This window comes from Cyrtonyx montezumae, unplaced genomic scaffold (assembly GCF_038088225.1).
Source record: "Cyrtonyx montezumae isolate F1298 unplaced genomic scaffold, pur_monq_1.0 scaffold_1, whole genome shotgun sequence".
Lineage (NCBI taxonomy): Eukaryota > Metazoa > Chordata > Aves > Galliformes > Odontophoridae > Cyrtonyx > Cyrtonyx montezumae.
The window spans coordinates 8,976,486-9,001,817 of NW_027071825.1; the positions used below are offsets into that span (position 1 = coordinate 8,976,486).

At 61.0% G+C, this 25,332-nt stretch overlaps 1 protein-coding gene across 1 annotated transcript; it reads left to right on the forward strand.

Moving 5' to 3' along the window:
• Positions 1–8,876: 8,876 nt before the first annotated feature.
• On the forward strand, positions 8,877–25,151 carry PTCH2 (patched 2). Its single transcript, XM_065739977.1, is given in 25 exon segments — positions 8,877–9,021; positions 9,100–9,280; positions 15,722–15,911; positions 16,023–16,092; positions 16,334–16,425; positions 17,764–17,959; positions 18,049–18,170; positions 18,366–18,513; positions 18,676–18,807; positions 18,889–18,958; positions 18,961–19,037; positions 19,122–19,214; positions 19,295–19,420; positions 19,503–19,621; positions 19,725–20,130; positions 20,211–20,523; positions 20,666–20,808; positions 20,902–21,082; positions 21,563–21,846; positions 22,229–22,366; positions 22,469–22,611; positions 22,706–22,805; positions 23,029–23,274; positions 23,402–23,803; positions 23,975–25,151. Coding segments are annotated over 24 exon segments (4,038 nt in total). The 5' UTR covers positions 8,877–8,955; the 3' UTR covers positions 23,975–25,151.
• The last annotated feature ends 181 nt before the right edge of the window (positions 25,152–25,332 follow it).

Below are 25,332 nucleotides of genomic sequence, written 5' to 3' on the forward strand. Positions count from 1 at the left end.
GGATGCCGCCTGCACATCCTCAAAGCAGCAGGTGGGCAGCAAAATGCAGTGTGGACTGCTCAGTGCAGCCCTTCGCCAGCCTTCTCCCCCCTCTTACAATGCCGCCCCGTAGCACAAAAGCATTTAAGCTGCACCTCTGCTCCGCTGCGATGGAGCGGAGGCCCTTGGCACCCATTCGCTGCAGTACTGAGTGTGGTCCGTTACTTGGAAATGCTGCCCAAAAGCGATGTGAAGGGACTGGAGGGAAAGTAGGGCACGATCCGCGGGCACCGTCTGCCTGGTTTTGATGGCTGCTTTGCTGTTCCCAACCCCAGGGAGGAGGCCCGTCCCCACATCCAGGCACTGAGCGGACGATGGCTGTGAGATGGGCCGAGAGCGCTAATGTGAAACGCACAGCCTTGTGGTCAGGGGTTGTGCCAGGATTGTAAAGCACCTGGAGGGGATTGAAACACAAGCCGTTCTTTAACATTTCTAAATTGGACACGAGTTCCTACCTAAAAGCTGTTTATTGGAATCTGGTAGGATTCAACGGGACATTTATCTGAGCCTGGCAGTTTGGCATCCAGAGGTGCTTACAGCAACTGGCTGGAATGAGATTTCATTAAACTGAAGTGATAAATTTGAAATGTGTGCTTCATGGGCACCAGCATCCCCTGAGAAAAATTACCATTTCTTAGCTAATTTGACAGAAGAGAGATTATAATCCAGACATTCCCAGCATTTCTTAAACAAAAACTGAACTCTGAAGGGCTAGATTGGAAAAGTATGGTTTCTAAGATCCATCTTAACTTGTGAGATGTCAGTGTCCCCTTCCTCAGTAGCTACAGCTTTACCTCCTTGTGTCTTAATTATAAGGTAACATCTCACTTGAGTCCTTTTGTTTAGCTCATTTAAGCAGAGGGTGGGGGGCTCATTACTGTGTCGGTTAGAATTTAGCATTAATTTAGTGTTCCCTGACACTTGAAAACCTGGCCGGGATTTGAGGCATTTTCTTTTCCTTTTTGCCTTTTACGACCTGCAGGTGTTTGGTGTGAGATAAAAGTAGATCCCAAAGTGAGATTTCGCAGCACAAATTATCAAAGTGAAGATTCACTCTTGATGTAGTCTACGTGTGTGGCAGTAATTATGAAAAATAATTCGGGATAATAGGGCCTTCAGGAATCCCAAGACGGGCACCGGGTTAACCCTTCCTCATCTCACCTGCTCTCTGTGCTCATCACCAGATGAGCAGAGGATGGATGGGATATGAGGAACAATTTCTCCTCAGGAAGAGCGGTGATGCGCTGGCACAGGCTGCCCACGGAGGTGGTGGGGTCACCGTCCCTCGTGGTGTTTGAGACCCGTGGGGATGGGGCACTGAGGGCCACGGTCAGTGGGCACGGTGGGGTGGGGTTGGACTGGGTGATCTTGGAGGTCTTCTCCGACCTCAGTGTCTCTGCAAGGAAAATGGAGAGGTGACCTCAGAAATGCGTTTCTGATCCCAGGTTGTTTGGGCTGCAGCTTTGGTCCCAAGTCACGCAGGCACTCGTGGAGGTCTGACTTGCTCTGAGCAGCAGTTTGTCTCCTTGCTTCACTCAGTCAGGCCGTGGCCGGTGAGCCCTTCAGCTCATGCCCGTCACGGTGGTATTAACACCAGGGCAGTGCTTTGTGGGCACTGTTTCTGAAAAGGTGGAGCTTCCCAGCTCTGTAGGTGGTGTTGCTTTCTGGACAGGCCTGTCCTGAAACCTCCTGGCAGATGTGCAGCTGGGTGGACATGAGAAGGTTGTGCAGTGAGGGCCGGTGGCTGGCTCCGGTCCCTGCCCGTCCTCTGCTGCTGGGACATTTCTGTCTGGGAGAGCTGGCACGTGCTGATTTCAGCACAGCTGTGCTGAGTCTCGCTTGGGTCAGCATGGCCGGCTTGGCAATCTGTCCTGCCTGGTTCATCAGCCTCCCTGGGAGAGCTGCAGGGGAAGGTGGTGGCCCCGTTATCTCCCGTGCATTCTGCTGCGGGTTGCTGCCAGCCTAGAGCCAGCCCTCGCGGCTCTGTCCCTTCCTTCCCTCTAGCTTAGGTGTCAAGGGCTTGGAAGGTTGGATGGGAGTCCAGGGGGGTCCAGCATCGCCGCCCCATTGCTGCACAGAATCTGGGTCCCGGTGGAGTGGCTGCTTTAGGGCAGCATCCATTTTCACTCCGTGTCCCTGGAGCCAAGGTCCGCAGGCACACCGTGTCGCCCAGACGGGCCGGCAGACGAGAACTTCCTCCCAGGCCCTACAGACAGACATTTTATGTACGTTAAAATACATATGTATATAAATACGGAAAGCAAGAGCTCGAGAGAGCTGGGGTCTAAATAAACTTGTATGTTTAAGGCTTTTAAAATGCTAATGTTGAATTTCAGGAGAGGGGGGAAAAGCAAGGGGGTTCCTGGACCAAACACCGAGACAGCTGATGAGCTTGGATCAGTGCCTTTACAATTCAAGGAAAATGGGATAGTTTGGGAAGGAAAAAGGGATTTTCTTGTTTTTGTTTTTAGTGGAAAATAAAAGAAGCTGCCTTCTTATTTGCCTCCCTCCCCCACCGCCAGAGCAGCGAGCGACTGGTGTTGTATGCATAAGCTATTCCTTTGTGCAACATCTAAATGGTTAATTGTGTTTGAGGAAGATGTACGGGCGAATGGAGGGACCACCCAGCAAGAGACAGACAAGAAAGAGCGATCTCTGAAATGTTTAACCAGAGAGAGAGCAAAGTTGTTTAAAAATATTTAATTTACAACATTCCACACTGCTGATTATAAATTGGCCGTCCAAAAACACTGCTGCGTGCGAGGAGGGATCCAGGCAGCATGAAACAAATTCTTGCGATTGTTTTTCCTATCTTCCTCTGTCATTTGGCTGGGGGGTTTAACCCTGCTGCGGGGATGGGGTGGCTGGTGGCAGGGACCACGGCCAGCGCCGTCCCCAGGGCTGGCACCTGCATGGAGGGAGCGGGGCACAGCTCCTGGGAAGCTGGAGGGGCTGAGGGAGGAAGGAGCGAGCGGTGATGCTGGGATGGGATGGGATGGGGTGGCTGGTGGTGGCGTGATGGGCACATTTGGGATGCCCAGCTGGTGGAACGCAGCCGTCTGCCGTGCAAAGACCCCAGCAGCTCCTTGCGTCGTTTTCACTCCAACCCCAGGATCCCCCAAAATGCTTCCCTGCCGTGTCATCGGGCAGAGAATGCTGGGACCCCATAGCAATGGCTGGGGAGAGCGAGTGGGCTGATGGTGGCTGGGTTGTGCTGTCCATGGGACATCCTCGATTCTGCTACACTGCCCGCAGAGCGTGGGACCGCTTGGTGGCCGTGTTGCTCAGCCATTGCCTGCGGCGATGGGACAGAGCCAGGGCCGGGGCCCTTGCGGGGTCATTGAGCAACAGCAGTGTCTCCTCCCTGCTCTGGCCCTTCTGCAGATGACGTTTGGTGCCGGGTGCCTGTAGGAAGGGATCCTGCTGCCTCTGCTCCACAGCCTGCAGCAAGGCAGGAGTCTCGCTGCTGCTGGCTGCCCTGGCATAACTGGGCAGCAAGGCTGTTTGGTGGGTTTGGCCACTAGCCCCAGTGGCTATCTCAGCTCTCGGTGGCTGAACCACTCCAGGCCCTGCCAGCCCCAACCAGTGCCGCAGGCGAGAGCGCAGACAAAAGCGCCTGTGTCCTCCTGCCAGCAGCTGGCCCCATTAAACCATGCCTGCTTCCCATGCAGCGAGGTGCTGGTCCCAGGACCCCAACCCATCATCCATGCTCTCCCAATGCCTTCGATCGCTGCATCGGGATGGGACTGAGCAGCCATAGCAGAGCATCCCCACAGCGGGACCCTCCTGCGGCCCAACCCGAGCAGTGGGGCCGGTGTCACATCCACTTAGAGGGCTCTGAAAATCCCTCGACCTGACACCTTGTTAAATACCCACCAGGGGTCACAGTTCCTGGGTTTCTTTTTACTGCTTTTCCTTCACCCCGCTGTGACGTTTCGGTTGGCAGGAACTCCCCTGCGCTATTAGGTATCTTTCGGGGAACAAGAAACCTAGATCACTTACAAATTAATTTGGAGTTAAACCTACAGAAAATGAGAAACATGCTGCTTTGCAGGAGAGAGCGCTTGGCCAGCGATCAAGAAAAATACATCCAACCCGCCTGGTTCGGTGCGTTCGAGGTGGCCAGGGAAGGGGCTGTGCTCTCAAGGTACCCTCAGCCGCGTTCGGGCACGCGTTAATGGGGCCCTGGCCTTTTCTCCCAGTTAAAAACCATAGCAAACAAATGGGAGAACCTGCTCCCTTCCTCCTGGGGGGGCTCCGGAAGCCAGCGCTGGGGGCCGACTGGCTCACGCCTGAGGACAGGGCCTGGCTCAGCACCTCGCCCCAGTGCTTCCCCATTGCCACACTGGGCAGGACCCGAAGGGGGGACCCCTCGCCCCATTGGGATCTACACTGCGGACCCCATGGGTGGGTTGGGGCAGCGGAGGCAGCCCCCATGCTGGCTCCCAGAGGGTGGCATTGTGTCTGCGGTGCAAGCGGCTGTGCTGGGAGGGGGCCGAGGGGAGGCCGGGGTGGGCGGAAGAGCAGTGATAAGATAAAAGGTCCGCGTTCCCATGCCGAGGGGCCGGGGGGGCGCGGGGCGAGCGCCGAGGCCACCCAGGTTTCAAGCGCTCGGCCTCGGCGCCTGACCCCAGCACATTCAGAGAGCACTTCCTAAATTTGTCTCCTGTGTTCCTGACTCACAAGCAATTTCCTCACCCATAAAACGGCATCGGCATGAAAGGACCGGCCGGGACACCAATTACTTGTCACCGTTTTACCACCCCGCTGCTCACTGCTGTTTGTGGTGCCCGGCCGGGATCTGCCCCCCGCACCCCCCCCTTTGCCCTATACACCACAGGACAGGGACGCTTGGGTTTCCCATGGGGAGCGGGAAGGTACAGCAGGGCACAGGGATCCGCAGCGCTCAGCTCCCGGTGGTGTCCCCGGGCAGAGATGTCCTTTGTCACAGTGCTCCTTGGTGTCCTGAAGGCATTTCCCGGGACGGGAGCAGAGGGAAAGGAGCTGTGGGATCTCGGAGGGGCTGAGCACGGCCAGGACCCCAGGACCCACATCCCAGAGCAGTGTGCCTGACCGTCCCCAGTGTCCCCAGCACCCACCCTGCCCTCACCCCATAGCCGTGAGCTGAGGCTTTGCCCAGGGCCCAGCCAGCACTGCGCCACATCAGCCGCTAAACGGGTTTTATGGTGGGATTTAGGGACTTTTCTGCCGGGTAATTGATTTGCCCAGGCAGTAAAAGATCAAGGCCGGTGCTCAGGCGGTGGCTCCCGGCTTCTGCCCTCCGTGTGGGCCTGGCCGAGCCTGCAGGCCCCGACATGGCGGCACGGTGTGGGGCACAGAGCCTGGTCCGTCCCCGAGCCCCCCTGCAGCCCCCCCTGAACCCCCCCAACCCCACCACCAAACAGCCCCCAAAGGAGACAAAAGGGGCTGTTTGGGGACCTGCCACCTGCTAGTCCCCATCCTACAATACCGCAGTAAAGAGGCACCAAACAAAGGCCTTAAAATCCTAAAGGGGCCCATTCATTAGGGTGACAAAGGGGGAAAGAACTACATTATCATAATTAATCCCGGTGCTGGCGGTGGGTGGCAGGGCCCTCTGTCTTCCAAGGTGGTGTGGGGACGGCCGGTGTCACCATGTCCACACGCTATTGTGCCCCGTGGCCTGGTGGGGCTTAGGGGATTCTTAAGCTCTGTAAACACCATGGGACCCCCATGGGGATTCGGTGCTCCCTCTGTCCCCACCCCAGTCAGGACTGTCTGCCTGCATGCTACGCTCCCCCAAAACACAGGGGCTGAGAGGGGTATGGCCGTGTTCCCTCGGTGCTGCTGCCCTGGAACAGCCAGGTACTGAGGAAAGGGGCTGGAGTCCTGCTGGCCCTGTCCCTGTCAACATGTCCTATGGCATCACCCCAGGGCTTTCCCGGGGTTCATCCTTTCTGCACTGACACCAGGGCCCTGCTTGGATGGACCCAATGGCATCCGGTTTGGGGACCCCCTCCATCCCAGAGACCTCCCAGCTGTCAGAGAGCTGCTGGGATACTGAGGCACAGCGCGGCACACAGAGGTGCCTGGGGGCTGTGGATGCCCCCTCTCTCATCCCACCCTTCCCTTTGGGTCGCACCATTCCTCTGGTGACACAGCATCCCCTGGGGGGTCACAGCATCCCCTGGGGGGTCACAGCATCCCCGGGGACACCCCCTCCCAGCCCTCAGTGCTGTGTGGAGCACCCCGACACCTCCTCCATCCCACCGTGGCCCCTGGGAGCCCACGTTGAGCAGGGGCCCACAGCCGGGCGGGCTGTGCTGGCTTTGCAGAGCACCATCTGGTTTCCAACTAACAAACGCCCGACTCTGGCTCCCGGCAGAGGAGTTGCTGCTGTGGCTGTTTACAGCTCTGTGTCTCTGGCATGGCCTCGCTAAGTCCACTCTTCTTTGCCCCCTGCTCCATGTCCCTATCCCTTCCCTACGGCCTTCTCCCCAGGCCCCTTTGTGCCCCATCCCCGGGACCGCCCGCTGGGGTGTCCTTGGGATTCCCCCATCTCATTTGCACCATGGGGTGGGACACGCCATATGGAGACACCCCCTCTCCAGGCGTCCCCGCTCCCATCCCTCCACAGCCTCCCACCACATCCCAGTGTCTCACTGGGGCACGGCCCCAGGGTGCCCCCAGTGCGGTGTCGGAGCCCTGGGCCCCCTCCTCGCACCCAGGGCTGAGTTCCCGCAGCCATCCGTGCCGCAGAGGCTCGGCACAGGGTGGGGGCTGCGCGGAGCCATTTGCCTTTAATTGAATTTATTTGTTACAACCCCAAACAATGTAAAGCAGGCTTCTCCCAGGCTCCAGCTGCCTGGCTGCCCATTAAAATACCATCTAGAACAGCAAATCCCCCCTCCCGCCTTGATATAAAACAGCCGGTCAGCATGAAGCGGCAGGCGCAGCCTCCCTGTGCGTGAGCCTCTCCCCCGAGGCCGGTGGACCACGGGGCTCAGGACACAGCCCACGTCCCCTCCGGGTGGTGCTGGGGGACACAGGGGTGACCCAGAGGCCACGGTGCTGAGCAGACTCGGAGCTGCCAGATCCCATTGCTGTGGTGTCAGGGCACAGTCCTGCCTGAGGGCATTCTCCAGTTGGATTCCATCCCCATATGGGGTTTGGGATGCCCTAAGAGGACCCAGGCTGCAGTGCTCAGATCCATGCCACCACACCATCCAGCTTGGGCACCCCAGCCAGCATGGGGCTGAGGATGCCATCTCCGAGGGGCTCAGTGGCCATCCCAAGGGTTTGCAAACCACATCGGACATACGTCAGTGGTAGAAATAACCAGTAGGTGATGGAGAACGTGAATCGGGGGACACTGCGGTGCCACACCGGACAGCACAACTGCTGAACTTTGTACAAAGAAGCAGCTGCCCGACAGTAGTACCGGTCCACTGAGGAATAGGAATGGAGGAGCTGTTAATAGCAATCAGGCACAAGAAGTGCTGAATAGCTGTTTCCCTTCTGTATTTGGGGGACCGCCAGATGCTACAGGACTATCGCGGGACGTGGGAGAAACCCTTTCCATGCTGCTGGTGCCCAGCACAGCTCTATGGCTGCAGTGGGGCTGCCCCAGAAGCTGGAGTTAGGGTTTCCCTGGATTACTGATGGCGTTTTCCCCTATTTTGGGCCAGTAAGGGGATGCCTGGAGGAGCTCAGATGTTGGGAGTCCTGCGCCCCTTATGGGATGATGCCCCGCGTGGGTTTGCCCCCAGCAGCTCTGCTGGCTCCCAGCGGGAGCAACACTGTCTCTGTCCAACAGAGACCTCAGGAGGGTGCAAAATGTGCAGAGCTCCTGTAAAGCCGGCACAAATCCCTATTGCCCCACAGATCGCTGCTGGCATTTACCCATGCTCCCCGTGATAGGGGGTGATCTGCATCCCCCTGCTTCCACCCCAGGGCTGTTGAGCTCGGGCGCTCTTGGGCAACCTCAGAAAGCAGAGCAGCCCCTGTTCCCCCATGGCAGAGCACCTCAGGGGAACACTTGGCCCTTGGGGCAGGAGCAGAAATGCCCACCCCTTGGGGGGCACATGAAGGACAAACAGCCGCTTGGAGGTAGAGAGTGAGTATAGGGGGGGCACCCATGCACCCATTCTTGGGGAGAGGTTAGGAGCCGATGCACAGCCCCATAGGTGGCCATGGGGGAGCGACTGGAAGGCAGCTGCTGGAGGGATAAGCATCCCTCGAGGAAGATGCTCATCCTTTGGGGCACCCATGGGGGGCTGCCAACATCCCCTATGGGGGTGTGCGTACCCATCCGTGCGGGGGGGGTGGGGGGGAATGGGGACACCTGCGCTACGGGGAACGTGGCCATCCTCGGAGACGGCGGCTACAGGACGACGCTGTCAGGTTCGCTACCGGGACGCCCGTCCCCCGGGGCGCCCGCGTGCAGGCCGCCTTACCTTCGGCGGGGGGCAGCTACGGGCTACGGACGCATCCTTAGAGGCGGCTGCTGTAGGGCGACGCTATGGGGCTGGCCGCGGGGATGCCCACCCCGCTCCGCTCCGCTCTCCCCCCCCCTTCCCCGCGGCGGGGCCGGGCGGTGCGCTGCGGTGATGGGAGGCGGGGGGGGGGGGGGGGGAACCCGGCGGGGGGGTTCCGCCGTGTGTGGCCGCCGGCGGCGGGCGCTGCCGTTGCTTAGCAGCGGCGATGGGCGCTGCCGCGGCGGCGACGGCCAATGGGAGCGGCGGCGGCGGCGCGGCCCCGGCGCCCCCCGCCCCCGCCCTCCCCTTTAGAGGCGCGGCGGGCGGCCGCCGGCCCAGAGCCCTCCGCACCGGCACCGCCGCTCCGCCGCACACCCGCACCCTCCGCGCCCATGGGGGCCGCCGCCGCCTCGCTCGGCCCCACATAACGGGGCTGCGCGCCCCGCACAGCCGCCCCGCCATGCCGGCCGAGCCCCCCCGCTCCGCTCCTCCGCGAGCCGCCGCCCTCCGCAAAGCGCTGCCCGAGGTAAGCGGCGAGCATCGCCCGCTCCGCCCCGCACCGCGCCGTGCGGGTCCCCCCGCTGAGCGCCGCCGCTCCCCGCAGGGCCGCGGGGCCCCGCTGTGGCTGCGGGCCCGCTTCCAGGCGCTGCTCTTCGCGCTGGGCTGCCGGATCCAGCGGCACTGCGGGAAGGTGCTGTTCGTGGGGCTGCTGCTGTTCGGGGCTCTGGCCGTGGGGCTGCGGGTGGCCACCGTCGAGACGGACATCGAGCACCTCTGGGTGGAAGGTAAGCGGCCGTGCGTGGGGCGTGTGCGCGGGGCCGGACCCGCGTGGGATCGGCGCACGTGTGCCGGGAGCGGAGCGCGCTCCCACGCGCGTTTGTCTGGTTTCTTTCTCGGCCGTTGTTTTATTTTCGCCGTCTTCCCCCCTCTCTCTCGCCGAGCATCCCCTCGTCCCGCCGTCGGGCGCGGGGCGTTGCGGGGAGGCTCGGCCCGCAGCGCATCCCCGCTCCCGTCCCTTTGTCCCCCCCCGCGGCTCCCGGCCCGCTCCCGTCCCACCGGGGGGGCCCCGCGGGCGCAGCGCCGGGGCAGATGTTGCCGAGCGGAGGGTGTCAGCCATCTTAGCGCGGAGCTGCCTCCTCCCCCACGCCCCGCTCCCTGTGTGGTCCTCGGCTCCTCTTGGATTCGGTTCAACAATAGAAGCAACTTTGCTCTCCCACCCCCTTTTTTTTTCTTCTTTTTTTTTCTTTCTCTCTTTTTTTTTTTCTTCTTCTTGCTCGGCGCTCAGCACTCCCGCGCAGCCCCCACCTGCTCCCCGCAACCCGTGTGCCGCTCCTCCCGCATCCATCCATCGCCGCGCGGTGCGGCGGTGCCCGGAGCGCTCCCGCTGTGCCCCCCTTCCCCCCCGCCCTGGGGCCGCGGGGCTCTTCGTGCTTCCCGGGGGCTGCTGTCTCCCGTGGGGGAGCGGAGCTGGCGGCGTGTTGGGGTGGGGAAGGAGCCGACGTGGGGACGGTGCCGCGTTCGTTCCCCGCGGAGGAGCGCGTCCCGGTGCCGTCGGTGCGAGCTCGGTGCGTGGGAGCTCCCCGCAGCCACGCGTGTCGGTTCGCTGCCCCGTGTGTCCGCGGCCGTGGTGCCGCAGGTGCGGGAGGGTCGCGTCTCGCAGTGCGTGTTGGCATCCTGAGCTTTTTTTTGACTGCTTCTGGGATTTCTCGGCCGGCCCTTACCCGCTGTTGCCGTGGGGCGGGTGCTGTGGGATCGGTGTAGTCGTGCGACCCCCCAAAGCAGCCGGAGGTGTGGGATGCTGGGGGCTGGGTCCTGTGCGGAGGTGTCTGTAAAGACGCGGCGGTCTTCCCGTGCTGGGGGTGTGCACAGGGAGTCCCCATCCCGATGCTGATGCCCCAGCTCAGGGTGAAGGTGGCCGAGGACCAGTGCCCTTTGGGAGCTGCTGGGTACCTGCTTGCCCGCCCCACTACGGTCAGGCGGAGGGATGCGGCACGGTGATGCTCCAACCCAAACCCGTTGCACCCAGGCAGGGGCCGGCTGGGGCTGATCCCGCCGCAGGGAGCTGTGGATGGGGACGTGAGCTGTGGAGCACAAGTACCACTGTTCCCACGGGGAGATGGGTTGGGCGGCCCTTTGGGGCTGGGGTGGGCTGTGCTTCCATAAGGGGAATTTCGCAACCTGGGAGCAACCCTGGCCATGGTGGGGTCCCCTATCGCGGCTTAGAGGCGTCCCAGCCCCGTGGGCTGGGGGATGCTGGCAATGCCTGCAGGGTTGCTGCCTGCCCCCGATCCCAACCTGGGAGATGGGAAGAGGCCGTGTGTCACCCCATAAATTGGACTCTGCTGTGGAAATGTTCAATTAGGTTCCTCCGAAGCAATTAGCCGCTCGCAGGCTTTGAATCCCCGTCTCGCGGCGAGTGTTGGGTTACCTCGAGACACCTGGCAGCTGTTCCCAGCTCTCCCAGGGCGCTGCGGGGCCGGGGAGGCAGAGCGCTGGGTGGTGAATGGCGCTGCCTGATTTATGGGGCTGAGGGCTGGTTCAAAGGAAGGCCGGGTTAATTCCTAACCGGAACAGCCCCACGCTCCCACAGCACTGGAGCAGACCCCATCCGTTTCCCGGAGGGGTCAGGGATACCTTAAATGTGCTGTGGGGCTGAGGGATGGAAGTGGATTCGTGGGATGGGGGGTGAGGGGCACTTCCTTCCCTGTTCCCACAAAGATGAGATGATTATTATATATATGTTTTTCCCCCAGCCCTCCCTGGTGACTTCCATCCTTCTCTGACTTCTACCATAGGGTTTGGCACGGGGTGCTGTTTCCCCCCCCCCCCCCCCCCCCCCCCCAGCACCCAGGGAGATGGCACCCACAGTGGGGGGAGGGAGGGGGATTGGCTCCAGGGAGCGGAAAGCCACAATAAAAGCTGAGCGTGGGGATGAAAGGCCCTCCCCACCCTCCTGTGCCCTACGGCAGAGCCGTCCCTGCAGCCCCGCTTCCCACGCTGCTGCGGGACCCGGGGGTGGGGGTGGGGTCGGGGCTGTACGGTGTCTGGGTGGGCACGGGGAGAGGTGGGTGGTCCCACTGCTGCCGGGTGGGTTCGGGGGGCAGGAGGTGCCCACATCCCTGCTCCGTACCCGGGTGGTGGCACTGGTGTCACTGTGTGGGATGGGAAGGGATTCCCATTGCCGCTGTGCGGCCCATCCTGCGTTCTGCCTGGGTCTGGGCCCCCGCACCCCATGGGGGCATCGGGTTAAGGAGTGTCCTTGGGGACCCCATCCCCGGGGGTTCGGACCCGCACACAGCTGCCGTTGTCCTAAAATCCAGCGGTGGGTTCTGTGCTCGCTCTGGAGCAGCCCTCCAAGCACCGTTCAGCGGGGGCCGCCTCTGCGTGTTTCCCTTAGGGCGGCTGCTGGGAGCTCCCATTGCCTTTTCCCCTTCCTCGTCGGCTCGCTCAGCTTTTTTTGGGGGGGGCTGGAAACTTTTGCTAATTAACCAAAAAGTCCCGGAGACCTCAGATGGCTGCGGTTATCCGCGCCCGTTCGTTTCGCTTTGCTCCTGCACGTATACGTTTGCGTTGTCCTGGAGGGTCCGGGGCTTTTTCCTTTAAGCTCGCCCGGATCCGCGGTGCTCCGAGGGGACTCTGCCCCACATTGGGGAGGGGGCGGCGCGAGGGACCCAGAAGAGGGTTTTTATTCTCTGCCTCTCCCTCGGGCCTGGAAAAGTGGTCCGAGTTCAAAAAATTCATTTCTTGCCTGAATGAAGCCAGCAATGTGGAAAAATTTCACCATTCAGCGCGGGATGAATGTATGTTTCAACCACACATTAAGTGACATTAGCAAGCAGTGGAGTGCCTAATGTGGCCATTTTTCACAGCAGCCAACAGAGGGGGTGATTAGCATAATTAGTACAGGCAGCTCCATACATATGGAAATGGCAAATGCCTAAATGCCAACACCAGTGGAAATTTATGTCAATGCTGACAGGAGTCTGAGTGCTGAATGGTCCCTGCCTCAATCCCCGCTCCCCCTTTTTGGGGGTCGTGCTGTCCCCTCGGTCCCGGCCGCGCTGGGAACGGATTTGGGGGTAATAAAGACATTAATTTGGCTCTGCCATAAACAAAGCCGGCTTCCCATGCGTGGCCCCAAACCGGCCCTTTGCTCCTGATTTTAGTTTTTCCTTTCCATTTTTGCATCCCCTCTGCTGGGTTTCGGTAGCAGAACCCTCTCCTTTGCTGCCTTTACTTCGGGAGCACTGTTGGGGTCGGAGTGGGGCTGCCACCCCGCGGGGGCACGGGGCTGTGTTGTGACAGGATGGGGCCGCGGGGCTCCTCGGGAGGCCAGGACAGGTAAAAATGGCTCTTTCAGCACGCCCTGAGCGAGACTTCCTCCGGAGCAGCATGGGTCCTTTCACAGCTCCCTAATCCAGCTAATCCGCCCCACAACACTCCCAAGGTGGCCTCCGGCTGCTGCGTGCCTGGCGGCACGGGGATGGTGCGTCCCCTCCCCACATACTGCGGGACCCCTGTCTGTGGGGTTATGTGGGGCAGTGCTCAGGGTGGGGGGGAATCCCATACCCGTTGCCCCGTTTTGGAGTGGAGGGTTCATGTACGGATCCGGAGTGGGGATGCGTTGCATCCACACTGCGGTGACGGCACCGTGAGCCCCTCTTGTTGTGTGGGGGGTCCTTTTTGTTAGGTGGGGGAGAGGTGGCTGATCCTGGAGGAGGATCTCTGTGTAATATTCCCCGTCTGAATGCTGCTCTCTAGCTCTGCCCTATAGGACGTGCCCCAAAAGGGATCCCTTTGCTGGGGGCATGGCTGCAGATAGGGCAGAGCTGTTCCAGACCCCGTGCCTCACAGCCCTGGGCCTGACTTCTGTGGGCCAAGTGAGGACGTGCTTGTTGCCTGCCACCACCCTGCTCACCCCAGTGGTGGCAGCTTCTGACAGTGCCCATCTGCAGCATGGTGGCAATGCTGGTGCCCAGGCACCCGCCCACCCCTGGGCACAAGGCATACTCTCTGCAGCAGGGCATCTCTTGGTGGGGGGAGATCACCATCTTTCTGCAGTGCTCTCCATCATCTTCTTCGCTTTTGTCCCCTTTAGCTGTAGCGGTTCAGTGTGGGGCTGCCTCTGCTGTGTCGCCATGCTGATATGCCTCTCTGAGGACTTAGCATGGGTTCTGCTGCTCCCAGCTCCTCCAACCTATGTCTAAAGGGGGTGCTTTGCACTGTGACTTGCCACGGTTTGGGGGAAGGAAGTCACCATCCAGGGCACCCCTTTGGGTCCCTGCTCCCTGTCTGGTCACTTCCTGGGGCACAAACTGGTGCCCCCAGCTGTTTGTGAACCACTGCTGGGCTGCGGGAAGCCTGGAGGGTGGGTGGCTCAGACAGACAGGGTGGCCAGGGAGGGGGCAGGGAGACTCCTGCCCTGCCCTATAATCTTTCAGCGGATGCCATAATTACAGGAGGGCTCCCACAGCACAGCCCGTGCACACAGCCCCTCGCAGTGTTGGGACCCCTCTGGGCACCCACTTGACCGCTGCATCCCACCCCGTGTGTGCCCTCACCCCCAATCTGCATCCCCATCCCGTGGTACCCGACCCTCCATCCATTGCATGGGGGATGCAGCGCACCCCAGGGAGCATCCATCCCTTTGGGGAGCAGGGCGGGATGCTCATCGCAGCGCCGGGTGTCTGATTGGAACCAGAGGGCCCTTTGCATGGAAAAGCCGAGGGCTCCCTTTGTTAATTGGAGTTTTAACAACAACAAAAAAGAAAGAAAATTGACATCCAGTTCCCCGTTGCCGCGCTCGTTGCTGCTGTCATGGCGTTCTGGGCTCCTCGGTGCGGGGCGCCTCGCTCCGTTCCCAGCCTGGGGACGGCCGTGTGCCCGTTTGAAGTGTCCCTGGCAGCCCGGCGCGCGCTGCCGTGTCTTTTCATGTTGCTCTTTGCTTAATTAGGGTGTTGGAATTTGAGGCTTCCTCACTGCCTTTGAAGCTTGCTGACGGCTCGCAGTGCCCTGTTCCAAATTAACACTAATTACAAGGGACGGCTTTTTATTTTCTCTCAATTTTTTGGCTTTTTTATTTTTTTTGGCAGTGAGGGTGGAGGGGGCATCCTCTATTTTCCCCTCCCGGGATGCGGGACCCAATGCCCCTCCTCCTTCTGCCAGTCCCATCCACCCATCCATGTGGGTGGCACAACAGAGATCAGAGCAGCGGTACACCCCCCCCCCCCCATCCCACGACCTCCCACCCTGCTGGGAAGGGATGCTCCCCCCCGTGGCATCCTCCCTCCCCATGTCCCCAGCCCCGGGCGCCGACGTCCCCTCTGTCACACACACACACAAAGGCCACAGCCGTGTCCCCCTCTTGTCCCCACCCCCCCTTCCCATCGCTCCCCCAGCCCTGGCACAACCTCCATCCCAAATGGCATCTGATGGACACCAGCTGCTCCTCAGCCTGGCCAGGAACAATAAAAGCACCCCCCGCCCAAAAAACAAGGAAAATATAACAAAAAAAAGACAACAACAACAACAAAAAAAACCCCATCAACTCATATAATAAGTCATTAAAAGGGGAAGATTCTGCTGCTTATTTGTGGTCTCGCTCTGGCCTCCTCGGTGCTGGCGTGCATCCAGGCCTGCCGGGCTCCGGCTTTGTGCCCAGGGAGTGTCCCGGTCCCAGGGTGGATGAGTCCTGCATCCCAGCACCGGGATGTGCAGCGTTACTGGAGGGCGGCACCGGGCTGGGGGCTTCATTTCGGGTACCCCGTAGGCTGGGAAGCTGAGTGCTGTGGGGTCTGCAGTATAGGGCTGGAAGTAAATTCAGCATGTTTTGCTGGGAATGTTGGTTGCTGAAATGCTTGTGCAGCACTTAAGGATGGCTTCCCTTGCCTCGGAGGTGGCAGAAGGTCCTCCGGTGCTCCCAGAGCAGTTCTATGGGTCAGCTGCTCCAGGTGGGAGTAGAGGGGATGTGTAATATCTCCTCCCTGCTGCCCTAGGGGCTTTTTCCAGGAGAGGCAAAGCCAATGAGCTGGTGGGACTTATGGGATGGGTGCACACTTTTGGAGTGTGAGCACGTGGAGGTCAGAGCAGTTTGGAGACCGCCATGGTGAGAGGTCCCCAAGTTTGGTGGCACCGTTCGCATCCCTGGGTGTCCCTTGGTGGGTGCAGTGCTGGGACACAGCGTTGGTGGCCCCAGTGTCATGGATTTCCCCCCCCCCATCCCGCAGCGGGCAGCCGTGTCAGCCAAGAGCTCCGCTACACGAAGGAGAAGCTGGGCGAGGAGTCTGTCTACACATCCCAAATGCTGATCCAGACCCCAAAGCGTGAAGGGGAGAACATCCTGACGCAGGAGGCCCTGCAGCTCCACCTCGAGGCGGCCCTGGCTGCCAGCAAAGTGCAAGTCTCGCTGTACGGAAAGTGAGTCTGGCTCCAGATGGGAGGGGGGTCAAGGGACTCCCCGTGTCCCCGTGTCTCCTTCCCACCCTCCCGTGGCATGGAACCCATCCTCACCTCCTCCTCCTGTTGCAGATCATGGGATTTGAACAAGATCTGCTACAAGTCGGGCGTCCCCATCATTGAGAACGGGATGATTGAGAGGGTGAGTCCTGAGCATGGCAGTGAGTGGGTCGGTGGGGGCTCTGGTGCCGTGGGGCTCCCACCCTTGGGCATCTGCCCACTGAGAATGGGGCAGCAAATGGTAAAAACCCCCCTGCTGGGGGGTGTGCAGCCCTCCAGCTCCATGTGGGGGACACAGATTGGGGCTGGGATGGGTGGTGGTGGTGGTACAGAGCGGTGGCACGGTGTAATCCTCTGACCCATCGCCGCTCTTCCTCCTGCAGATGATCGAGAAGCTGTTCCCCTGTGTGATCCTGACACCACTGGACTGCTTCTGGGAAGGAGCCAAGCTGCAGGGAGGCTCAGCCTACCTCCCGTGAGTCTGTGGGGGACACCAGTGGGGGCCCCCGGTGACACATCCCCGTCACCCCCAGCCCTGGGTTGGGGATGTGGAGACACTGAGGTGCAGGTGCATGGGGCTTCTCGCTTCATGCTCGTTTCCCCGCCCTGGGTGCTTTTTGGTGGGGCCTGGGGAGGCCCCCTGCATTCCTTCTGTTTACTGCAGTGTTTGTCCGGGAGAGCCCGGGCAGCCTTGTGCATTGTCAGCAAACGCAGCCCTGCGCTTTCTCATGCTAATGCTGCTCTGAAAGCTGCCCGTTGCCAACCAGATGAAATAGTGGCCTTATTCAGGGATGGGAGGAGGGGGAAGGGGCCTTGGCGTGCCCAGCCAGCGCTGGGGGGGTGGGGGGGATGCGCTTGGCCCCCCCCTTAGACCTTGGGATTGTGCATCCCAGCCTGGCCAGCAGCAAGCATAGCACCAGTGGCACTGTCTGCCGTGGGACTGGCATCATCCCCGCAGCTGGGGGACAACTCAGACCACTTGAGGACCCGGCAAGGGGTGGCAGCGGGGCACTTCCCCACAGGCGGTACCCATGGGGCAGCCCCGGCACTCTGTCCCCTTTTTAAGGCTCTGAGGGGTGAGCAGGGCGGGAGCTGGGAGAACAAAGCGTGGCAATCTGTGGAAAGACAAAAGGATTTGCCCTGGCTCAGTGAAGCAAGCAGAGCAGATAAAAGGGGCTCTCTTTGGAAGTGGCAGCGGCTCCAGTTGGTATGTGGGAATCTGGAGCGCCCGGCTCCGGCCCAGCCAGCCTTCATGAATCATTGGGCTGCACTTCTCCCCTGAGCCCGCACTTGCTCTGAGCTTTTTCTTTCCCTTTTTGCAGCTCTGGACTGGGTTAGTTGGCTTCTTTTAGTCTGTCCTCTCTCAAAAGAACTGCTGGGGCTGGGACAGAGGTGGAGTCTGGAGCAGAGCATCCCACGTAGGCAGCAGAAAAGCCCCATTTCCACAGTTCCTGAACTCCCATCCTTGCTCCCTGCCCTGACCCTATAGCAGACCCCAAAACCTGAGAGTAGAATGGGCCCAACATCCCCTCCCCACTCCCTCTATCAAGATGTTAACCCGCGGGCAGTAATCGTGCTGACTGCTTGCAGGGAGCGGGGCGCACAGGGCCGCCTGCCCCCCTTTGTCCCAGCCTAACAGGATCAGGCACGCTGCTTGACTCGGGGCATGGCCCGCTGCGCAGGAGCTCAGGGACGTTGTGGGATGCACCAGGGGCTGATGCTTTTCCCCCAGCCCTGCCGTCAGGGATGTCAGGGTGTTGACCCCATACACTGAGGTCTGGGGGGTTTCAGCCCTGTGCCACTTTCTCTGCAGGGGCCGTCCTGATATCCAGTGGAGCAATTTGGATCCTCTGCAGCTGATGGAGGAGCTGGGGCAGTTCACATCACTAGAAGGCTTCAAGGAGCTGCTGGATAAGGCTGAGGTGGGGCAGGCTTACATGGAGCGGCCCTGCCTGGACCCCCGGGACCCCCAGTGCCCTCCCAGTGCTCCCAACAAGCAGAGCCAGCAGGTGGGTGTCAGCCCATGGGGATTGGGGTGTGACCAAGGGTGCTCCCCATTCTCTGCCCACCTCTGACACTGCCTTCCCTCCTCTGGCAGAGCCCTGACATCCCAGCGGAGCTCTCTGGGGGCTGCCATGGCTTCTCCAGGAAGTTCATGCGTTGGCAGGAGGAGCTGATTTTGGGCGGTACAACCAAAGACTCCCAGGGCAAGCTGCTAAGGTAAAGGCTGCAGTGCAGGATCACTGGGCACAGCACGGGGTCCTCTTGTGGTGGTGCCCTCATCCAGCACCCAAGGGAATGCTTTGGCAAGGGGGATAGTCCTTTGGAGTGAGGCTAGGGGCAAGAGGGACAGGTTCTGTGGAGCTCTGTGCTGCAGCCCTGATCCCAGCAGAATGTGTGTGTGTATGTCCCCAGTGCTGAGGCCCTGCAGACAATGTTCCTTCTCATGAGCCCCCGGCAGCTGTTTGAGCACTTCAAGGACGACTATGAGATCCATGACATCAGCTGGAGTGAGGAGAAGGCAGGTGCCATCCTGGAGGCCTGGCAGAGGAAATTTGTGGAGGTGGGCAATAGGGATAACTCCCCTCTGCCCATGTCTCACGTGGCCATGGGTGCCAGCACCATGCTTATGGTCCAGCAGGTCCCCAGGCGATGCTCACCCTCTGGGTCCTGTTGTGGGGTGACATGGGTCCTGGCTCTGTCTAATGGGGTGCATGCCCTGCAGCTGGCGCAGGACTCCATCCCATCCAATGCCACGCAGAACATCCATGCCTTCTCCACCACCACGCTCAACGACATCATGAAGTCCTTCTCAGACGTCAGTGCCATCCGGGTGGCTGGGGGCTACCTCCTCATGGTGTGTATTCTCCCGTCTGCCCATCTCCTGCTCCATTCCTCCCTGCCTACAGCCTCCTTGCTAACCACTGTGCTCCTCCAGTTGGCCTACGCCTGCGTCACCATGCTGCGCTGGGACTGCTCCAAATCGCAGGGCGCCGTGGGCCTGGCCGGGGGGTGGCCCTCTCTGTGGCCTCTGGCTTAGGGCTCTGCTCGCTGCTCGGCATCTCCTTCAATGCAGCCACCACGCAGGTAGATGCTGGGGGGAGAGCCATGGGTCCCCTTGTCCCACGTGGTGGCGGTGTCCCCATGCTGACACTGGCTGCTCTCTGGCAGGTGCTGCCCTTCTTGGCCCTTGGCATTGGTGTGGATGACATGTTCCTCCTGGCTCATGCCTTCACCGAGACGAGCCAGCACATTCCATTCAAGGTGAGCACCCAGCCCAGGCCAGGGGATGTCCCACTGTTCCCCCCCAGTCCCTTGTCACTGTGTCCCTCTGTGTCCTGCAGGAGCGGACGGGCGAGTGCCTGCGGCGCACAGGGACCAGCGTGGCTCTTACCTCCATCAGCAACATGATTGCCTTCTTCATGGCCGCCCTGGTGCCCATCCCTGCCCTGCGTGCCTTCTCGCTCCAGGTATGCCCTGCACCCACTGTGGGGTGGTGACCCGTGTGTGGGCTGGGGAGAGCCTGGCTCTGACGTGTCCCTCTGCCCGCAGGCAGCAGTGGTGGTGGTGTTCAACTTCGCCATGGTGCTGTTCGTCTTCCCTGCCATATTGAGCCTGGACCTGTACCGGCGGGAGAGGCGCCGCCTTGACATCCTCTGCTGCTTTTACAGGTAGCACATCTCTGCCGAGGATGGCGCACGGGACCCTCATGTCCCACTCAAAGCAGTCCCGTGGGCTCATTTCCTCACCACCTCTTCCTTCCTTTTCCCACAGCCCTTGCTCCTCACGGGTCATCCAGATCCAACCCCAGGAGTTGGCCGATGCCAACGACAACCATGCCTCCCACCCATCCCCCTACGGCCACCCCGGCGTGGCCACCAGCACTCAGATCACCACCACCGTGCAGGCCTTCACCCAGTGCGACCCCTCGGGCCACCACATCGTCACTGTCCTGCCTCCCACCTCGCAGGTGTGCACCTCGCCCGCCGTGCTGCTGCCGCCTGCCGACCCATTGGGCTCGCAGGTGTTCACCCCCTCCAGCTCCACACGGGACCTGCTGGCCCAGCTGGACGAGGCCAAGGGCGGGCGGGAGTGCGTGCCGCTGCCCCTGTGCCGCTGGAGCCTCTCCGACTTTGCCCGTGAGAAGTATGCCCCGCTCCTGCTGCGGACCCAGACCAAGGTGAAGTTGGGTGGGGACGTGAGGCTGTGCAGTGTGTGGCGTGGTGGCCTGAGGCGCTGGTTGACCTGTTGTTCCTGCAGGCGGTGGTGGTGGTCCTCTTCTTGGCGCTGCTGGGACTGAGCCTCTACGGTACCACCATGGTGCATGACGGGCTCTACCTGACAGACATTGTGCCACGGGACACCAAGGCTCACGCCTTCATCTCGGCCCAGTTCAAGTACTTCTCCTTCTACAACATGTTCATCGTCACCAAGGGGGGCTTCCACTACCCGGGTGCCCAGGCCGCCCTGCTCAGCCTGCACCAGGCCTTCAGCACCGTCAAGTACGTGGTGCGTGAGGGCAACCACGACCTGCCCAAGATGTGGCTCCACTACTTCCAGGACTGGTTGCGAGGTAAGGGGCATGCCAAAGGCTCCCTCCCCAACCTTTATGCCAAGAAATACCTTCCCAAGTGCGTAGTGTCCTTTGGAGCCCCCATGGGTGGGGGGGATCCCACGGTGCCCTGAAGGATGCTCACCCCATGCTTTGCCCTCAGGACTCCAGGCCACCTTTGACAGGGACTGGCAAGCCGGCCGCATCACCCACGACAGCTACCGCAATGGCTCCGAGGATGGGGCACTGGCATACAAGCTCCTCATCCAGACTGGCAACAAGAAGGAGCCCTTCAACTTCAACCAGGTGCCTGAGAACGGGGCTAGGGATGGAGCAACGGGGCTGTGCTGTGTGCTGTGCCCACTGCCCTGCTAACCATCAGCCCTGTTGCCCCCACAGCTGACCACACGGCGGTTGGTGGATGAGAATGGCATCATCCCCCCAGACACCTTCTATATCTGCCTGACGGTGTGGGCCAGCAATGACCCCCTGGGCTTCGCTGCCTCCCAGGCCAACTTCTACCCACCGCCGCCCGAGTGGATCCATGACAAGTACGACACTACGGGCGAGAACCTGCGAAGTGAGTGAGCACCTAGTGGGGGGTCCCCGTGGCCCTGAGCATCCTCTGGCATGGGGACACCACTCCCTGCCCCTTGGGAAACCCCCCAGCATCCCTCATCCCCGTGGACATCCCCTGATGGAGATGCGTCCCTGCATCTTCTTGCTCTGCACTCTTTTGTGCCCTGTGCTCCAAGCATCACTGTACCGCCAGCTCCTTGTCCCCAGCCTTGTGGTACCCATAGAATCATAGAACAGAGTCATTAAGGTTGGAAAAGCCCTCTAAGATGATCCAGTCCAACCTACCACCATTGCCCACTGACCACATCCCTCAGTGCCACATCTCCACAGTTCTAGAACACCTCCAAGGACGGTGACCCCACCACCTCCCTGGGCAGCCTGTGCCCGTGCCCAACTACTCGAGGTGGTGCCAAGATGTGCATCCTGACTGCACTCATTTGGGATCTGTTTCCCCCATGCTACCCTATGCTCTCCTCCCCAGTTCCAGCAGCCCAACCACTGGAGTTCGCTCAGTTCCCCTTCTACCTGAGTGGGCTGCGTCGCACGGCTGACTTCATCGAGGCCATTGAGAGCGTGCGGGCCATCTGCAGGGAGGCAGCCCAGCGCCATGGGGTGCTGAGCTACCCCAGCGGATACCCCTTCCTCTTCTGGGAGCAGTACATCGGCCTGCGCCACTGGTTCCTGATGGCCATCAGCATCCTGCTGGCCTGCACCTTCCTCGTCTGCGCCCTGCTGCTGCTCAACCCCTGGACGGCCGGCATCATCGTGAGTGTGTGCCCTGGGCACCTGCTTCGTGGGGGTGGTGACCCAAGGGATGGATGACAATATGGAGGAGGTGGTGGGTGGAGGATGCCCGTAGTGGGAATCAGGGATAAAGTCATAGAATCACTGAGGTTGGAAAAGACAAGGTCATGTAGTCCAACCTCCCCCCCATGCCTACTAAACATGCCACTCGGTGCCACATCCACCCTGAGTCATAAGGACATTTCCTTGTGGAGGGGACGGAGAGCTTCACCAATAGATGGAAAAAGGGACACCCCAAATAGAGCAGGAAGGGATGATAGGTTGAGGACACAGTCATGTTATTATGGTTCGGTTTGGGCTTGGCATGGACTGGAGCCCCGCTCACTGATCCCTCTGCTCCCAGGTCTCCATCCTGGCCATGATGGCGGTGGAGCTGTTTGGCATTATGGGACTGATGGGCATCAAGCTGAGTGCCATCCCTGTGGTCATCCTCATCGCTTCAGTTGGCATCGGCGTGGAATTCACTGTCCACGTGGCCCTGGTGAGCAATGGCAGATCCCTGCCTGCCCGATTCCACCCCTGGACTCGGTGACCCCCTCACCCCATGGGGATGAGCCCTCCTTAATGCTCCCACCTTCCACAGGGCTTCCTGACAGCAGTTGGGAGCAGGAATGTCCGCTCGGCCGCTGCCTTGGAGCACACCTTTGCCCCTGTGATGGACGGGGCCGTCTCCACCCTCCTGGGTGTCCTCATGTTGGCCAGCTCTGAGTTTGACTTCATCATGAGGTGAGGGCTGGGCTCCCCATCTGGCAGTGCTGGACAGCAGTGGGGCTGGGGGGGGGAGTGTGCCCACTCAGCCCTCTGCCTGCCCTGTCTGCAGGTACTTCTTTGCGGTGCTCACCATCCTGACGCTGCTGGGGCTGCTCAACGGGCTGGTGCTGCTGCCTGTCCTGCTCTCTGTCATCGGGCCACCCTCCGAGGTATGACCCCCATCCCATGCCCACCTCTCCTCATCCCCTGTTGCTCTGTGCCCTACCTTCACCCTCCATCTATCCCTGCCTTGCCCAGTCCTAACCTCACCCCACACACCCGCCTCACCCTGGGCCGTCACTCTTGCTTTACCCAGTATCTGGTTGTCCACCCCTACTTGACGCCATCCCTGTGTGTCACTGACACCCCTTACACCATCCCCTTTCTCCCCAGGCATCTCCTGTGGACAACAGCCCTCGCCTGCCCCCTCCGGAGCCGGTGCCCCCAGGCCTCAGCCCTGGGGGTCTGTACATCCGCCGTGCCCCCGCCTGGCCCGCTTCCTTCACTGATACCTCAGACACAGAGTGCTATGGGGACAGTGTGGGGCCAGGCGGCCCCCAGGGACCCTTCATTGTGCCCCCTGCCCCGGCACACATCCTGCTGGAGGCTGGCAAGGACCCCAGCTTCCCCCGCATCACTGTGAGTGTCTTCATGTATCTGTGTGGTGGATGGATGGAGCTGAGGTGGGGGGAGGGGGGAAACGACAGGTGGATGGGGAGGGTGGTGCCAGAGGGATGCTCAGCTCCCCCACATCGTTCCTCCCCAGGTGCTGAAGCCCTACAAGGACGGCCCAGAGGTTCAGGGGAAGAAGGAGCAGCCCAGCCCCCAGCCTGCACCCTCATTGCCTTTTGGGGAACCGTGCCCCGCACTGCCCAGAAACTACCCCCACCCCACAGCACCGCCACGGCCGGGTCAGCCCTGCTCCTCCAGCGCCTGGCCAGCCTCTCGGGCCCCCCTGCCAGCCTACAGCACCCACCTGCAGGGCCCCGCCGGCAGCTACACCACCGTCACGGCCACCGCTTCGGTGACGGTGGCCCTGCACCCCACGTTGCCTGGCTCCTACCCCAGCTTTGGCACCGAGACAGACAGCCTGGAGGAGCCCGGCACTGTGCCCGACTCCTTCGAGATGCAGAGCCTGGGATGCCATGGGGCAGGGACCCGGCACTAGGTGAGCTGGGGGGGCACAATGTCTATGTCCCCCCCCTTGTCCCCCGTGCCGGCTGCCCAAACAGTGGCCTAGAGCTGCTGCAGCACTGCTGGGGGCAGGCACTGCTGCATGGCATGGGTGATATGGTTTGGGTTTTGGGGACCCAGCTGAATCCCTGCTGTCTCCCCGCAGGTCACCAGCTCCGTGGATGGCACCCAGGCTGGCAGCTCCCAGCGTGGCACAGTGTGCAGAGCGGGCTCGCCCGTGTCGTGCTGCTAATCGCCCCAGCGGCGATGCCCCCGTCTCAGCTGAAGAGGACGGCCCCACACCCAGGCTTTGCAGGGCAGGCTGGCGTTCCTATGCAAGCTGTGTGCAGGCCACGCTGTGCTAACAGGGCTGTGTCTCCCCGTGTGCTTCGGGGTCACCCTGCACCTGTGCCTCCCCAGAAATGGAAGCACTAACCCCTCCTCTGTTTCTGGAGCTGCTGGCACAGGGGGCTCTCTGCCCTGCCGTTCTGCCCTCATGGGGCCACTGCCTGCTCCCCATCACCTCCTCCTGGGACCCCCCCCCGGCCACCTGCTCAGCTGCCTTGCCCTGCCCGATAAGGGGGCAGCCCCAGAGCTGTGGGCAAGGCCCAGGGTAGGCATCCCCCCCACCTTTATTTATTTGCAAAGGGAAACTATCTATAGAGAGTTATATATTTTTAAGCTTATTTTAAAAGATTTATTTCTCTGCCAATGGCCTTGTCGGGCTGCCTGGGGTGGGGGTAGCAAGGGGCAGCCCCATGTCCCCCCCACCCTCTCTGTGCCTTTGTTCCCCACTGCTGAGTGCAGGAGGGATGGAGCTGGGGGACATGCCTGGGGAGCCTATTGCTGCCAGCACACAGGCAGGACTGGGGGGGGTGGGGAAAGGGGGGGTTCCTTGGGGTGTTTCTCACTGTGCCAAGTCCCTGAGATGTTCCCACAGTCACAGCTGTGCCCTGTATAGGGCACCCACACTGCCACCAGGCTCATCCAGCTGGGAAAGCAACTTTCTTGCCCCATTCCCATGCCACGGGGCCATCTTCCCCTGCCAACCCCCATCCTGGGCACCGTCCACGCCCGTTACCCAGCACTTTAACTCCAGCGGTGTTGCTGTGCCCACTGCCCCGGCCCCCTGACACTGCTGCTGTGCTGGGGTGGCCCTGGGGTCCCTGTCCCCATGCCAGGCGTGGGCATGGTGGGCAGCCCCTCCCTCCCCCCCCCAAACCACGCCATCTAAGTTATTTATATCAAAGAGAGCAAAGGTTTATTTTTGTAGTATGTACAGGCGGTAGTGGGGACTGAAGGTTTATTTTTAAAGAGTAAATATATATATTATATATAAATTATCCACCGTGTCTGACTCTGGTTCCTGGGGGGGCACAGCTGTGTGTGCAATGGGCTGTGCAAAGAGAGGTGGGGGTGGCATGGGGATTTTGCAGCTGGGCATGGGGCTGGGGCTGCCCAGGGGCCCTGCTGAGCCCCTTCCCCATCTCTGCCATGGGGTGGCCATGTCGCGCTCCTGTAGCA